At 42.8% G+C, this 16,656-nt stretch overlaps 1 protein-coding gene across 1 annotated transcript in view; it reads left to right on the top strand.

Annotated features, from left to right (window-relative positions):
* The window catches only part of GARNL3 (GTPase activating Rap/RanGAP domain like 3), a 1,031,878-nt gene that overhangs the window by 808,514 nt on the left and 206,708 nt on the right, over positions 1-16,656 (top strand). Inside the window, exon 4 of the mRNA XM_078641846.1 lies at positions 1,772-1,871. Coding sequence (XP_078497972.1) covers positions 1,772-1,871 — 100 coding nt within the window. The remainder of the gene's footprint in view (positions 1-1,771; positions 1,872-16,656) is intronic.

Raw genomic sequence — 16,656 nt, 5'->3', positions numbered from 1 at the left:
ATGCTAAACTTGAAAAGGGCATGGTCTGTCAAGGGGACTGGTGTGGACTTGTGAGTAGGATGTTTCTGATGTAGATTAAATTAGGGTCCAGGAGGCAACAAGGCTCTGTCCTTCTTGTTGGATGATACGTTGTCTTCCAGGTGGAAGTTCAGGTCTTAGAGTAGGACGTAATTGCTAGCATCAAGGGCGAGTGGTGTGGGGAAGTTCCGGGATGGTGTTGGTGAAGTTGGTGCATGGTCCTGGTGGTCTGTAGATAAGAGTGCCACTTAGGGTGAAGTTGGCTCTGATGTGGAGCTTGAACAACAGGTGTTCCATGGAGGAAGATGACCTGTCCATGGATGTGGTGAGCTTATGGTGTTCATGTGGATGATGGCGATTCTGACTTTGAGCTTGTGAAGTCTGTCTTGCCTGGTAGTCTTATTGGTCTGGGGATGGCTGTGGTGATGTCAGGTGCCAATGCAGTGTTCAGCAAGGTTTCCATGAGAAACAGCAGATATGGGGCATTGGCATGCAGCAGTTTCCAGGCCTCTGTGACTTGTTTGGTGAATGAGCTGGTGATGAGGAACATGCATGCAACTGTGGAGTGCTGTGTGGGTAATTAGAAAATCAGTGATTTCCGTTACTGTACAGATGGATGATGGAAACCAATGACAATATGTGAGCTATAGGAGAGTCGGGATTCCTCTTCACATTCAGTAAGAGGGTCATCATGATTTTATGTTATGCCACTGACTGCATCTGGGCACTTTTGCCGAATCCAGTATACTGGAGCGGTATTACAAAACTCCACAAATGGCCCCACAATTAGTCTCTATTTTGTGCAGTGCATGCACACCAAGGCACACAATAACTCTATGACCACATTGACACAGATCACACATGCATATTTGTAGACAAAACAACACACCCACAGACAGGCATGCACACACAGACCCATGAGCATTGACCACTAGACATACTCGTCAACATCCAGCCTATCACGTGGCTTACGTTGAAATGTAAAGCGCAGTATGCCATTAAGTGTTGTCTACTGGAGGATAATGTATTTAGTATTTTTGCAATGTAGGCTGTAGCAATACAGTTAATAGTTAAGTAACAGTGATCAATTTCCTCGCAAGCAAAAATGTGCCGTAGAACAAAGCCTGTAACTACTGCCATTAAACTATTTGTGTCTTATTAGTGCTTCTGACTAAAGACTAGGAGTGGGCGGAATTTGCATAACCGTGTTACGCAAATTTCTGCGAAATGGTAAAAGATCTCTGCGAACAAGCAAAAATTCAGCCAACACGCGGAATTGCTTGTTCGCAATGCTTTTTTACTGTTCGCAATCGCTGTTTGCGTGCTCCGGGGCAATATCTCGCGAACACGCATTTTGAGAACGCAAACAAGCAAACATTTCGTGAAGTCGCGGAACGCAGATTTTTGGGCAATTTCGCGTTTTCTGCGGAACACAAAATTAACCCAATTCCGCAAATTCCGCAAGCGGAACGGAATTTACCGCCCAGGCCTACTAAAGATCCTCTTCAGCACGTTCAGTAAACTCCTCATCCTGCAGTATAAATTACAGTAGCAAAGATGAAATCCAAGACCACTGTCTTCAAATGAATACCCACAAGTGACAAAAATAGTATTACGATTTCCAGCATGAAGGGTCTGGATCTATTTTAATAAGCAATTAAAGCCATTCTGTTGACATCTTTTGTGCTCATTAACTGCAATCCATTCCCCCCGGGTTAGATTTATTTAATTACATCTCTGTCTTCTCTTTCAGAATTCTGACTTTACACCTGGTACGTGGAGGAGAACAGATGTGCACTTGGAAAACCCAGAGTATCACACCAGATGGTATTTCAAATATTTTCTAGGAAAAGGTAATTGAGTTTTCTGCGTGCAAAACTTTCAAGTAGAATGGTGTAACACTGAGATGATCTTAAATCCCGGATTTAGACTGAAGTCTTAAAAACTATAATGTGTACCTAAGTCATATTGGTATTTGCTGCTTATAGGCCGCCACTTTCAATAGTGAATTCCACAACCTCAAGGAGTGCTTCAAGAATGCCTAGATATAAACAATAACAAAGAAAGCCTGTTCTAAAGCTATACATGTATCCGCCTACAAATGGCAATGGTGAGAAGCTAGGGTACCTCAACAACACTGTTTATCACAGATTCTCAACACACTTTTGCTGGTATTGTGTTACTTGTCTCAGGTCACATGTAAAATCAGTTGAACGTGAAATGATGGATCTATCTGTACACTGGCACAGTAGTTCAAGATATATGATTCTGCTCAAAAGTTGAGTTTTTTAGATTTCTCTTTGGGCATTCCCCTCTAAGTTTGCATCAAAATATCTTGTGTGGACTTTGTAGCTTCAGACATTTGTTGGTAAAGACTACCTACCATTATCATTCTGATATTTTGTACTCAAAATAAGACCCTTAGAAGTTCATGTGTTTTCTATATGAGTTCTACATTAAAATTAGTCTGTAGTATGTAGACAGGGGAGGACTCCTTATGAAATGTGTGGAATTATACATAGTTATGAAGCAAAAGTAAGATAGGTTGCCACTAGGTGATCCAAATGACAGCACAGACAACACTAGTTAAGCTTGAGTTGTTCATGTAATTTCTAAACCGTAGGTGAAAAGTGTCCCAATCATGTTATTTACTCTTGTTCATTCTTTTATTTTAAGTAACTCCCACAGCCCCTCCATCACCCAATGTGCTGATCTCTATGATTGGTGTTGGAGTGAAAAAGGTTGTCATGGAGCAACCACAAATAATGCAAGAAGATCTGCTACTTGCCCTTGTCCAGGACGTCACCTCTTCCTACAAGCGCTCTGGCAGCACACTAGGGTACCACCAAGTATGTTGTTTGCTGGCGTGATGTCATTGCATTTGACAATTGTAGCTAAAAGTTCTTGTGTGTAACACTTGCCCATGAAAACCATACAGTTATTACACATTAGCAGAGTGAAACAAGACAGCCATCTTTACGGCCTCCAGCAAAGTGAAGTACATAGTGTCTGGGATGCTGACTTTGGATTCTGAATGCTCGGATTTTGCTTCAGAATTCCTCACTTGTCCACAGTGTAGAAAATGAGTTCAGCTCCTCTTGCCTCCTTTTTTATCTTTGTGAAAATAAATTACATTTAGAAACACACTAAATAGATGGACATTTGACTTTGACAAATCTTCCTACTGGTAGGGTTACTTACCACAAGTAAGAAGTTGGATTATTTTTTGGAGTGGGTAACTACCCACCTCAAGAAATAATTACAATGCATGTTAGAGTGAACCTTCAAATTCAGTAAACTGACCTAAGCTCATCCTCTTGATAGCTATGGCACAGAGTAGACAGACTCAATTTAGGGCAATTTGTAAAGTATTTATGTAGTTCCAAAACAGTAATAAAGTCAAAATGCATGAAATAAACTAAAATGAAAATCCCAATCTGAATTAGAAAAATATAGTCAAATTTATAAACAAAATGATGACACCAAATGACAAAAATGCAGAAAGTTGAACCAGAGATATGAATTGTTAAGGTTTTATGTAAAAATGGCTCCAAAGAGAACAAAATGCAAATGGTAGTTAATGGCTGTGGTAGACAAGGACCTAGACACTATTCGTAGCTGATTTCATGATATCAAACGAGGTTCATCCTTGTCAATGATCTTACCCTCTGACTTAATTGTTTAAGTTCCAATCAACCAGAGTAGTACACTTCTAAAGACCCTAGGACATCGGAGGAGGCACGTAGAGACTCAAAGGGTATTAGGCACAGGCCAACAGCAGGGTTCAGCCCGGTCCAGTTGCCACTGGTCAGAAGGGCACTTCCAGGACCAGGACCTACGTCTTGTGGGTTGTTGTATCCCTGTAGCATCCTCACGACCCTGAGAGATCATTTCTTTTCCCTGATTACAAGAGATGGCAGGGCCAGTCCTTTAGGGCTCTTCTTAGGATACAGGTTGTAGGTGCGATCCTTTTGTGATCTTCCACAAGTTTAGGAAGTATTCTAAAGTAGGTGTCTGGAGGTGCTACAATTATGCTAGGCACTAACTAGTGGTTGGGAATGATCTCCTGAGAACGCCCTAACCTATGGGGTATAAGATCCCATTGTAAGCCCTACCGTCTTTGGACATTTTCAAAATGGTTGAAGTCTTTGGCCATACTAAACTTGGGCTGTGAGTGCTGGGGTTGTATGAGGAGTGTACTAAGGACATCCCAGTGTCCTCCCACATCTAACACTAAAACCCAGTTTAATCAACCACAGTATCCACAATGAACCCAATGTAATGTAATGTGTATACTTGTAAAGTGCACTGTTGCCAGTCGGTGTCCTGGCACTGTATACTGCTGGGGAACCCGTCCTGGCTTTCCCTGTGGGATGGTCCCTGCTGGGAATCCCCAAGGTGGAGCCAGGCATCCCCGGCATTGATGGGGCCGTTGTGGAGATTAGGCAAGCTAATGCCCAGAGTTGCCGAGTGGGAACCCTGGTTGGAGGAGGCACCGAGCCAAGAATTATCGAGTCCGCTGATCCTGGTCCATGACCCTGCCGCGTCGGGAATCGAACCCTAGTCCCCGGCCGACTTCTGCTTCTGGGTCTGCCGCCTCTAACCAGTGAGCCACACCACTCCCAGAGACAGACGTCTGGTGGGACAAAAGCAGAGTCCTTCAACAACCATACAGTGTACTCACAAGAAATGTCATGGCATCTCTCTCCTTTCTAGTGTTCATCAAGAATTATATGGAAAACCAGAGACAGAAGTGTGGGAGGATCTACACGTACCGTCTTGGCATCCAGTTCTCACCCCCTTTAAAGTGTCCCAAGTGTTGCATGTGTAACTAGTAGATCTGTCAAGCAGGATTTTAACCTGTGGAGTGGTGTGGCTCACTGGTTAGAGGCGGCAGACCCGGGTGCAGAGGACAACCCGGGACCAGGGTTCAATTCCCGACGCGGCAGGGTCTTGGACCAGGGTTAACGGACTCGATAATTCTCGCCTCGGTGCCTACTCTAACTAGGGATCACACTCGGCAACTCTGGGCATTTAGCTTGCCTCATCTCCACAACGGCCCCCCACATATGCCGGGGATGCCTGGTTTCACCTTGGAGATACTCAGTAGGGACCATCTCACAGGGAAAGCCAGGACGGGTTCCCCAGCGGTCTACAGCGCAGAGATACTCCTTCAGGAGTCGATTCTAGCGCTTTAGAAACCCACAATCAATCAATCAATCAATCAAAAAGGATGCCCAGAACCTCTGCCCTTTATATTCTGTGGGGTTCAGAGGCATGAGATTCACTTCCCATCCGGGTCAGCCTATTATTTGCTCCCGGGCAGCATTTCCCACCTATTGACATTTATTCAAGGCTACTTACTAGATGGAGAAGCTGGAGAGTGAATGCAAATCAGTCTCCAGGATCTTCAGCCAGAGAAAAGGCAACTTTCTAAAAGTTACCTTTCCTAAATATTTCTTACAATTTCCACTTCTACGCCAGCTCCGCTCAGGCTTAATCATGATCTCTTTTAGTCCTATGGGTAGGATGGCCAGTCTAGCAGCATAAATACTGCAAAGCCTGTAGAAATCCAGCTCTCCGTGAACATCAAAGCAACAAGCACAGAGTGCCTCATACACAGATACATAAACACAGTGTTTATTCCCTCACCTAATCCCTGAAGTGTTTTGGAGGCTCAGCCTAATAAATATTTACCCCTACAACCATGTGAGTCTGGCAACATACATACTTTTAGAAGGAAGAAAAGGGGCCTATTGAAGGGAAAATGAAGGGTTTGATTACTAAACCTAGGGGCCTATTTACCACCTCCACATTGTCGTATATTTAGTAGTACTTAAATTGTACTAATAACATACTACAGAATGCCTTACACAAACTAACATGCAGAGGTTCCGCCTCTCTTTATCTTTTTTTGTTTTGAGGTCTCTGCTCAACTTCAGAGTCTCTTCGCAAGTAAGTATATATTTTAGTGGTGACGTGGGAGGGTTAGAGGAGTATGGCTGGAAAATGGGGAATAATTACTACAAAAGGGGATGGGTTGAGGGAGGAGTAAGGAGCAAGGAGGAGTTAAGGGAGTGTTTAGGGAGGGGCTGTGCACCCACCCACATAAGAGTAAGTACAATCCTATTCACAAACTGCACTTCTAAAGATACTAGAGTCAAAAAGGACTAAAAAGTAGTACATTTACTCCAGCTCACATCTGGCGTAAGTCCTCCATAACACATGGCCACAACCACTGGTATTCTAACATCTCCCATAAAAAATAAGGGAGGTAAGGACCTAAAATGAAACCCCATAGGAAATAATGTTAATTAAACCAAATTATTCAAAATAGTTAAAGATATGAATAAATGCATTTTAATGTTAAAAAAATCTAAAATGTAAATGTATTTTTTAATTTAGCATATTGTAATAACATTTTGTAATTTAAAATTGTATGTCAAAGTATTTTTATTAAACCATAATTACATTCCTTTTAGTTAATTCTACACATCAGTTATAATGCATAAAAAAAATGTTGTTACTTTAGGTTGGAATTGTTTTAGATTTAAAAATAATAAAGAATTATTTAAATTTAATACATTCAAAATAATTACATTTTACATTTAAATTAAGGGCCTGATTTAGATCATGGAGATCTAGTTACTCCGTCACAACGGTGAAGGATATCTCATCAGCTGAAATTTAAATCGCATTGTATAACCTATAGGATTTATGTTTCGGCGGACGGGCTATCCGTCACTGTTGTGATGGACTTACCCGTCCACAAAGATCCAAATCGGGACCTAAGTTATTAATATTGTAACAGTTATTTAGTTTGCTCTTCATTTAAAAGACACATGCTGTACACCCTCCTGTTTCTCGAGGAGAACTTATCCAGCTGCAGGAGGTATGCAACCCCTTTGTTTGGGGAGAAAAGAGGTCCTGTATGCATAAGTCCACATACCCTTTTCCCCTGCACCGCATAATTGTGAACATAGTTTAAACAGAAGCAATTGCATGGACCAGGGCTGCTTTTGACTGTAAGAATTTTTCACAAAAGGAAGTCTCGCTCTTGTGAAGATCTCAACTCAACATTTGGTATCCTGAAGGAGGGACATTCTGCCATGTTCAAATCATTCAGCCCCATGTTTAGGAAAGAACCACAAAGCCACTTACAGTCTGTGAGAGATATTTTCAAACCTTCACATCCATGAGACACCTGGTATTACAACTGTATACATTACTCAATCCCCCAGCCCCAAAACAATCCATTGATTATTACCAAGAACAATGGGGGAAAGAGCTTAACTCCTCCCTGGAGGATATTTTCATATGCATTAACAATTTCGCTCACCATGCCTAGGGGTGAAAACCCCTACACTAAATCTCACTACACACCTACACTGCTGCATACTATAGACAAGATACAGCCATTGCATTGCTGGAGGCAGTGTGGACTGAAAGCCATACTCCAGGCATGACTGAAACTTTATGAATTTTCGAGTGATGTATTATGAGTCATATTGTGCATATTGTGCACTGAGGTGGAAAATGTGACCAGCGATCCATATCCACTACACTTTACCAAAGGTAAGTGCATATCTCATCTGCTCCTTGAAGTCAAACAAACAATACTAGGAAGGTGGGGGAACAAAATGGCATAGACAATGGAACTGTGGCTCCAACGTATATATGGCACTTGTTGGCACACAAATAAGTGGCATATGAGTTCAAAAAGGAGGCGTTTTGATTTAACAAAATGTGGGATCCAGTTCTGCAATATCTACACTACCTCTACTGCTCAATTAGCCTTCAAAAGTTGGGACTTTTAGAGACCAAAAAATACTCACTAGCTTTCTTATATCCCTAAGCAGCGATGGAGTAGGGAGTTCATCCTAAACACAGCTACCATAAGTAGTCAATGCAGGAGATGGAGAAAGGATAGTGGGGGGATTGTTTTTGGGGGAGTCTTCGGGGTATTCGTTTAAGACAGGAATGCTTCTCTGAAGTTCCATATTTGTTTTTTTATGTTAAAACCCAATAGCAAATGATTGCTTTCAAATAGTCGAGACACTGGCAATCACTCAGATAGGATTTCCACAAATAGTTTTTTTGACCATTATGCCATCTCAGAATAGACCCAGTCACATGCAAAACAGCCTTAGTCTTGCTCTAAAAAGAACAGTCAAGCCTGAACTGCCAAGCCAGGTCCTATTTGTACTGGAATAGGATGAACTCAATATGGGTTTGGTCTAGATGGGTCTAGTCAGCATGCCCATGGCTGCTTAGGACGTTACATCAAATACACAAAAAGTGATTGGAGGCAACGCATGCAAATATTCAAATCACTGGCTATCTCTTGGGATAGCATTCCAATCCATTGTGTTCAAATAAGTAACAAATATAACCCAATAATTGATAACCACTGGATTCACCACTAACTCATTTTCGGCTACGAAGTATCATGCTACCCACCATAAAGTCCTTCAACGCCAGACACCTGTATTTCCATCCTCGGGGATCACAAACTTTCTATCTGAGTTCACCTCCCATCTCAGGGACACTAGGACGTGTTCTACCCTCGACTCCTGGGGACTACCTCTACCCAAGACCACTTTGGCCATGCCTGTGAAATTCCCACAAGTGATGGTCCCTTAGTACAGACAGACTTTGCTTGCGTGTGCCCTAACTGGGAACAGTCAAAGGACATTGTCTTAAAAAAGGGGGCCCTAGGCCTCCGCCCATCAGAACCTCCTTCCTAGTTTCAGATGGATCAATGGAATCCTTCTCCCCTACATTGGTTTGGGACCCTTTTCGTGTGTTATTTGTTTTACCTTGGACCTCTCCATTGCTGGTGTCAGAGTGTACCCCTCCAGAACTAAAAGTGAAAATCCTGAAGTTTGGGCTCCTCATGATCGCAAATGGGCCCGCTTATGTCATGACTGAGCTGCTTGTGATGACTCCCAATGTGAAGTGCCAGTGCGACCTGCTCTTTGTAGCAGCAACAACTCTGATTTGTGACCAACAACGAAAGATCTGCACTTCTACAACGACGCTCCCTGACACAAAGCAGTAGCAATAAATGTCTGCAGGATTCGATGAGCTCTTCACACTACAGCGATGATTGTCCACAATGCCTGACCTGCACTTTGTGCTAGTGACGGCCTCCTCCAACGTGAATGGAACTCTTCGCACTGGACTTAGAAGGTAACTTCTCAGAGGGACTAACATGGTCCCAGTATCCGACACAAGCTTCGTCATTGTCGGCCTGAACGTGTGACTTTCCCTTGGGCCAGTGCGACCAGTTGGACGCAAGTGCCTTTTGTGCTTCTTCGTGCTATTTTCACTTAAAACTTTAAACATGAGCATCTCTGGTTGTAGTGATTGGATTTTTTGTCATTGCAGTCAGGGGCGGCCTTAGGCATGTGCAAGCTGTGCACTTGCACAGGGCCTCAAAACCCCTGGGGCCACCACGCCAATATATATCCTTAATATAATATTCCTCTGAGGATGGAAACATATTTGCCTGGCGGCCCCTGGCAGGGATTTGGCAGCCTGTTCCACCTTCCGGATCTCTGGGGGATTCTGCCCCGCCCAGACTCCCTCTTCCGGGGCCCCCTTCCTACGCTCCCTGCCCAGGGCCGCCATGAGCCTAGAGCCGCCCCTGTTGCAGTATCCTTTTATTTATTAACATTACCTTCATTTTTCTTAATTCATTTGTGATTATTCTTGTTTTCTGTTTTCACTTGATTTCTGTTTGTGTTCTGCATAAATACTTTACACATTGCATGTAATGTCAGCCTGAGTGCTTTTGTGCAAAGCTACCAGAGGGTTAAGCACAGGATTATTTAGTGACTTTTTGTGGTTCATCCTAACAAGGATTGTGGTTGTTGCTTGAGCAGGGATAACACCCTCTCGAACAACAACAAACAGGATTAGTTGAAGCTCCTTATGACACAGAAATAAAGCTAGGTCCTTGTCACGAAACACAAAATAAAAATATTTTACTTCCTCCAGGTAATCAATGTGATTACACACATCCATTCACTATTTTTTGTCTTCATATTTTGAGCTGGTTTACAGATATTGCCTCGATACTGCTTCGATTTTACGCCATCACTTTCACCAGCCGACCTTTGTGAAACATTTGCTCTGATGGACCAGTGCAAAAAGGACATTTTGCGTTAGGTGGTTATCTCAAATTTCATTTGTGAAGCTCTTCATATCAAGTGACGGTGGATATTCGCTCCCTTAGTAATGTACAGGTAATCCAGCTCTGATTTGTCGAGACATATAAATTAAATTTATGCGATAAAAACTCATATTTCACAATCAAATCGACCGGCTCCCATGATCAATGTGATGACGTTTGTTTTCCTAACATGCACAACGTGCCTCTAAAGTGCGTGTAGCACTCACACTGCAACGAGCATTACCAGACTCGGGTGCATCATAAACCCTCCTGTCTCACAGTAATTTGTTTTCCGGATATTGCCGGGGTAATGCTGCAATATTCTCTTTTCTGAAAGACGCGGCTTGGGAACCAAAATTAGATTTCACGTTCTGTGCAGACTGAAGGAGACCAGAATATTAAGCAGGCAGCATTGATCAGAGCCAAGGCTCTGTGCTGTGCGCGTGCAGGCCAGAGCAGCGGTCAGATACATTGATGGATGGATGGATACACAGGCTTGCATTCATCGTGTAGCCAAAAGTGTATATGTACATTTCACTGGAACATTGGTACCATTAATCTGGATCTGTCAGAAAAGGCTGAAACCATATTCAGGACACTGCATTCCTCAGAATAATATTGCATTCTGCATAGCAATACACATTTATAGATTTATTTATCATTGTCAACCTCATGCTATATTTCAGTCAATAAATAGTTTGTTTTATAGGTTATCGTAGCTGGCTATGAAAGAAAAATAAATAATCAAACCAGCTACTATATTTACTTGGCAATGATGCGACCTTTGATACTGGCATCACAGGAAGTGACATCCCAGGGCGTGGCATAACAGGAAGTGGTTTACAGAAAGTGTACGGTTATCACTATGATTTATGACATCTTTAACAAGTCAAATGGAACATCTTAAAGTCCACTTTTTGGATATAATGTATAGATTCGCCCTCAACAGCTTGGGCGGCCCTCCTTCAAGTGTAATGCTAAAATAATTATCCCTATCACATGTGTTGTTCTGAAATGTGAGTGGTTCCTATGTGCAGTATATTTATCAAACTGCATTTGGCCAACAACATTGTCCAAATCTTGAGACTCCTTTCTGTCTGATTTGGTGTCTCACTATTCCCCAGCCACGTCCCTAGGTTACCCAGGTCGAACAGGATTAATTTAGAAGTCATCCCAGAGTCATTGGATGATCATCCAAGTACTCCAACTACTCTGTGAGTAATTATGTCACACTCTGAAATGAGGTTTTAATTTATGAGACTAAGGGCCAGATGTAGGTAAATATCATTTACCAATTCTAAAATACCGAATTTTACCAATTCGGTATTTTAGAATCGGTAAATGATGTGTAGATAATGATTCGGTAAATTTTACCGAATCTGTAAAATTCGGTAAATACCGATTCCGTATTTACCGAATCGATATTCCCCATTTATTCCTATGGGCCTGGAGGCCCATAGGAATTAATGAGAATCGGTAATAGGGGGTAGACCTACAAGGGTGGCAGGGTGTCACATTGACACCCTGTTGCACCCCTGTATAGTGCATGGGTGCACATGTAGCTGACATACATGCCCTAAGGAAATGTATGTCTGCCACATGGCACTGAATAAAAAGCTAAACATTGCTTTTTGAAAGGTATTCGGAATTTACCACCAACTAATAGTTGGTGGTAAATAACGAATCCTTAAGTGTACAAAGCACTCACTTGAGTGCTCTCTACATTAAGGATTCGGTAATTTTACCGAATCGGTATATTAAGAATTCGGTAATTTACCGATTCCTCAAGTTACCGATTCGGTAAATTACCGAAACCTACAATTTGGCCACCTACATCTGAAAAGCCTAATTCCAATCGGTAACGGCCGAAATTCGGTAATTTCGGCCGTTACCAATCGGAATTAGGCTTCCTACATCTGGCCCTAAAACATGCTTTCTAATGAAAATATTTGTTTATGATTATGCATTTTTTACTTTTAGAAATACATGTATTAATCCCAGTCACAAATTAATACGAACTCCCCTTTTGACCCCACTAGATCAACATAAATGTGCCTTATCTATAATGCTTCTCATTTTGGAAATACAGGGCTTGGTTCTTCAACGGGTTTTCACATAAGCATGGGCGGCAAATCCGTTACGTCCGCGGATTTTTCGGATTTTTGGTGAATACGCAATCCGTGTATTTTACGTATTTTCCACAAAATCCGAAAAAATCCGCGGATGTAACGGGTTCAAAAGTTGAACCCCCACCCACTCATGTAATGGTGCCAGCAAGCTGCCAGCGCCGTTGTAAAATAGTTACAAAGTTAGCTTGCACAGGAACCACTAGATAAAACGAAGCAGGTGCTGCTTTATTTTATCTAAGTGCTTCCTGTGCAAGCTAACTTTGTAACTATTTTACAACGGCGCTGGCAGCTTGCTGGCGCCATTGTAAACACACACATGGTCGCTGGAACTAGTTGAAGCTCAAATGCAGTGACTCATTCATCAGCCCAGAAACAATCGAGAGCGTCGTCGAGGCTGGGCAATGTGCCTTCTTTACCACATCTACCGTCGAAAGTCAGCTGTGATGCTGGATAGAGGCCTTTGCATCCTTGACTTTCACGAGCACAATCCCTGTGCTGTTCCTGTGACCAGGAGTATCTGTATCTTCATCTGCTGCTCTGATCGGCCTCTGACCTTTTATACACACAAGAGGCATGTGCAGCACAATCCCTGTGCTGTTCCTGTGACCAGGAGTCTCTGTATCTTCATCTGCTGGTCTGATCGGCCTCTGACCTTTTATACACACAAGAGGCATGTGCACTCGCATGGAAGCCCCGTCCGTTTGGCCATGAGTAGGCACATTGTGTTCGCACGGGTTTCTGCACGTTCGTGAGCGTTTTGTACAATAAAACCCTCGCGAACTTGCAGAAACCCGTGCGAACACGCAAAAAAAAAATACGCTAGGATCCGCGGATTTTGCATATTGTCGCAATCCGCAAATCCGCAAATCCGCAGATCCGCGGATTGCCAATACGCAAAATCCGCTCATGCTTATTTTCACAGTGTCTCCATCGATGCATAAGAATCCTCGTACTGGGTGCAAAACCCTATCACTAATTCTGGGATTTGCTCACTTTTACAAACCGCTAACATTTTGGAATTTGAATGTGGGAGAAAATGCCTATTTTTCCCTAAAGGAATAGCACAAACCTATTGCCTTATGATGCCATTTGCCCTGTAACAGGGATTGATTTCCATACAGCCTCCAACATTCCAACGCCTACACGTGTGGTACTATTTAGGAATGTTCTTTTGTTTTCATTAATTGTGCGGACCTTTATGCGGATATCCTATCTCTGGAACGTATACAGGCAGCAATCGTATTCCTCGCACTTCTTTTTTCCTGATGATGACCTGTTAAATTGTGGAAGGTCGAAACGCTTTCGACATTTACTTGGCTGAAAAAAGGATATTTATTGTACAATGATGTATCACTAAAACTGTGTAATTTATTGACATCTATGCACCATATTTAATGGTTGTATGATAGAACAACTTATGCCTCAACAACACATGCATTAACAAAGCGGTCTCAAGCACGACCGTGTCTTAGCTACCCATGCCTTTACCACGCATGCCTTTACATCAAATTTCGTTGTAAAGGCTAGATTGGTAAAGGCATGCATACTAAAGATCACACCCCAGTCCCCCCTCCCTGAGCCCTAAAAACCGACCCCCAGCCCTGCAATGCACTCCTCCCCAGCCCAAAAAATGATCAACCCCAGAAAACTACCCCAAATCCAAGCCCAGCCCCCCACCCTGAGCCCTAAAATGGCCCCTAGTCATGAAAACTGTCCCCCTGGCCCTAAAACTACCCCTCTTGAAAACTACTTCCAAAAAACTCCTGCGTCCCCCAGAAGCCCTACTTACCAAGCCACATCCCAGTCCATTCTCCCCCGATCCTTCCTGTTCCTCTCCGCACCCATCCGGTCTCTGCAACTTGACTGCTGACTGCCTTAACCACACATAGGCATGGTTAAAGCATATGCATGGTTAAGTCAAGCGGCGCTCCACTTGCGTGGAAACAGCACGCGTGGGTTAGCCCATGTGGTTAATGCAGTTTCCCATAATTAATGATAGGTCTCTTTTCGCTGCTGTTCTGGTTTTATGTGATTCACCTTGCGCCATTCTTTTGATTTTCACAAGCACCGTTTGTTCACTTTTCACACTGAGTACCTTTTACTTCATATGTGATGCCGCTACAAGTTACAGATAACGTTCATTGAATATATCTTTCTGGATTTTTGTTACCATGTTCTTTCTTTCTCTTCATTTTTATGTTATAATTCAGTTATATGTACAATACATGGTGTCACAGTATTGTAAGAACAATTTGATTAGTTTCCTTTTTGAACTGCTGCCTTTTGGGACATTGGGACATTGTAGTTTGATGAACTATACCCATAGCATAAAAAGATAAATGTCACCTGTGGACTACGGTATTTATTGTGCTATCACCGAATGTGACAAGGACACTATGGCATCAGGCCCACCACAGTAGAAAATAATTTAACTACTGTTTTCAATATGTATTAAACATCCAATCCAAAGTTAAAGTTAGATTTTTAATAAACATTTAGTAAAAGTAGTTTTTAGAAATGTACCTTTTCCCTGTCTAAAGCATCTGGGAGCTAATTTGATTAGTTTGACAGCAGCTTCCCAGCCAGTACTTGACCTTAATGAGGTGTGAAAACTGCTCCCAGAGCAGAGACAATGGCCAGGTTTTTTTTCTCTCCCTTGTAGAAATACTAAATAGGGTGGACCCAGGAACTTCATTCATCTGTGAATGGCCTGCTCTTTCACAAGTAATTGCAAAGTAAATCATTGAGAAGTCAAACCTTTGTTACCCCAGCAGGCTGTATCCATACCTAGTGAGGGGGAGCTACCCCAGGCCCAAAGGGAGCAACTCATGTGCATGGCCACACCTCTGTGTGGGCATACAAGCTCTGCACAAGGGAGAAAAGGTTTCTCCTTTTTAGATTTTAGAAGTTAGTTGCACTGTGAGATTGTTTACAGTGGGGCGAGACTTACCCTGGAAACATTTACCCCACTGGTTAGGGAGGAGCCAAGAGTTACCTTCCACCCACTAGCTAGTTCAATCCATAAATGTGACACCACAAATCCCCTTCTCAGGTTGCTTTCTGAACATGTGGCAGGAAAGATGAAGGATCGCCCCTGATATTTAAGGCCTGTGAGGAGACTAGAAAGGCTAGGCCTTAAAAGTCTTTAGGTTAGAAATGGCATAAGGTACAAGCCCCCTTCTGGAAACTTCAAATAACATAGTCCAGATGGCGGAGGATTATTCAAATTGGTTAAATTCTGCTCTTAATGTTATTGCTCCTACAAGAGTTAGGGTTAATAACATAAAAAAGTCTTCTCAACCATGGTTTGATGAGTCACTTAGAGCATCCAAACAAAGGAGGCAGGAACGTAAATGGCGCAAGACCTATGAGTTGAAAGAAAGAGACAGTGGCGGCTCCTCCGCTAGGGCAGAGTATCGTCGCCTCACTGCTTTTAAGCAGTGCAAAGTGCGAAACATAAATATTATAACTTTGAGTTATTATCATTTTATGCTTCATGCTGCTTTGCGGGCGGGCGGGTTGGCAGGGCTGCTCTGCTTTTGGAGCAGGGTAGGGGAGAAGTGGTTTGCCCACTCCTAAGTGCGCAATGACTGTTTGGTCGGCCCTTTCGGATATGCACACTTTCCCTGTTCCCCATGCAGGCTGCATTACATCCTGCATGGAGAACATGTCCACGCCTCCAGCCCCTGGCTGAGTGCCGTGTCACGCCGCTCAGACCAATCACAATGCTGCAGTGCAGCATTGTGATTGGTCAGGGGAACCTGGGTTCTCACCAATCACAATATTGCATTGCAGCATTGTGATTTGTCAGTGTGGCCTGGCTGTGCTTCCTGTTCCAAGACGAGGAGAGCAGGAGCAAAGATGAAGGACCCGGCGCAAGGTACGTTTTTATTTTATTTTATATTGCGCACCCCAATCCCACCCGCGCGACTCCCCAACACACCCTACCACCCACGAGCCATGACGGCCGCCACTGGAAAGAGAAAAATATCAACTGTGCTTTGCAGATAGAAAAACTTTCCTTGATTACCAGATCAACTTACTATTCAGAGCAAATAAAATCAGCTAGTGATTCAAATAAAACACACTTTAAGACAATTAAAAAGTAGCTCGTCGTTAGTGAGTAATTTAGCAGCGAGTAGTGAGGATTTCTATGATTCACTAGGAGTTTTTTCCATGAGAAAGTGGGGACCATCTTTAACAAATTCGATGCTAGTGGCTCTAATTGCCATAACAATAATCAGTCAACTAAGCTGATTTCTGGAGACGCTGGCCTAAGGAAATTTGAGGCTCCCACAGTAGATCAGTTAAAAACTGTCATCATTAACACTA

The sequence above is a fragment of the Lissotriton helveticus genome, chromosome 5_1 (assembly GCF_964261635.1).
Source record: "Lissotriton helveticus chromosome 5_1, aLisHel1.1, whole genome shotgun sequence".
In the NCBI taxonomy this organism is placed as follows: Eukaryota; Metazoa; Chordata; class Amphibia; order Caudata; family Salamandridae; genus Lissotriton; species Lissotriton helveticus.
Note: the sequence above shows the minus strand (reverse complement) of the source record. Positions and strands in the feature narration are given on the sequence as shown.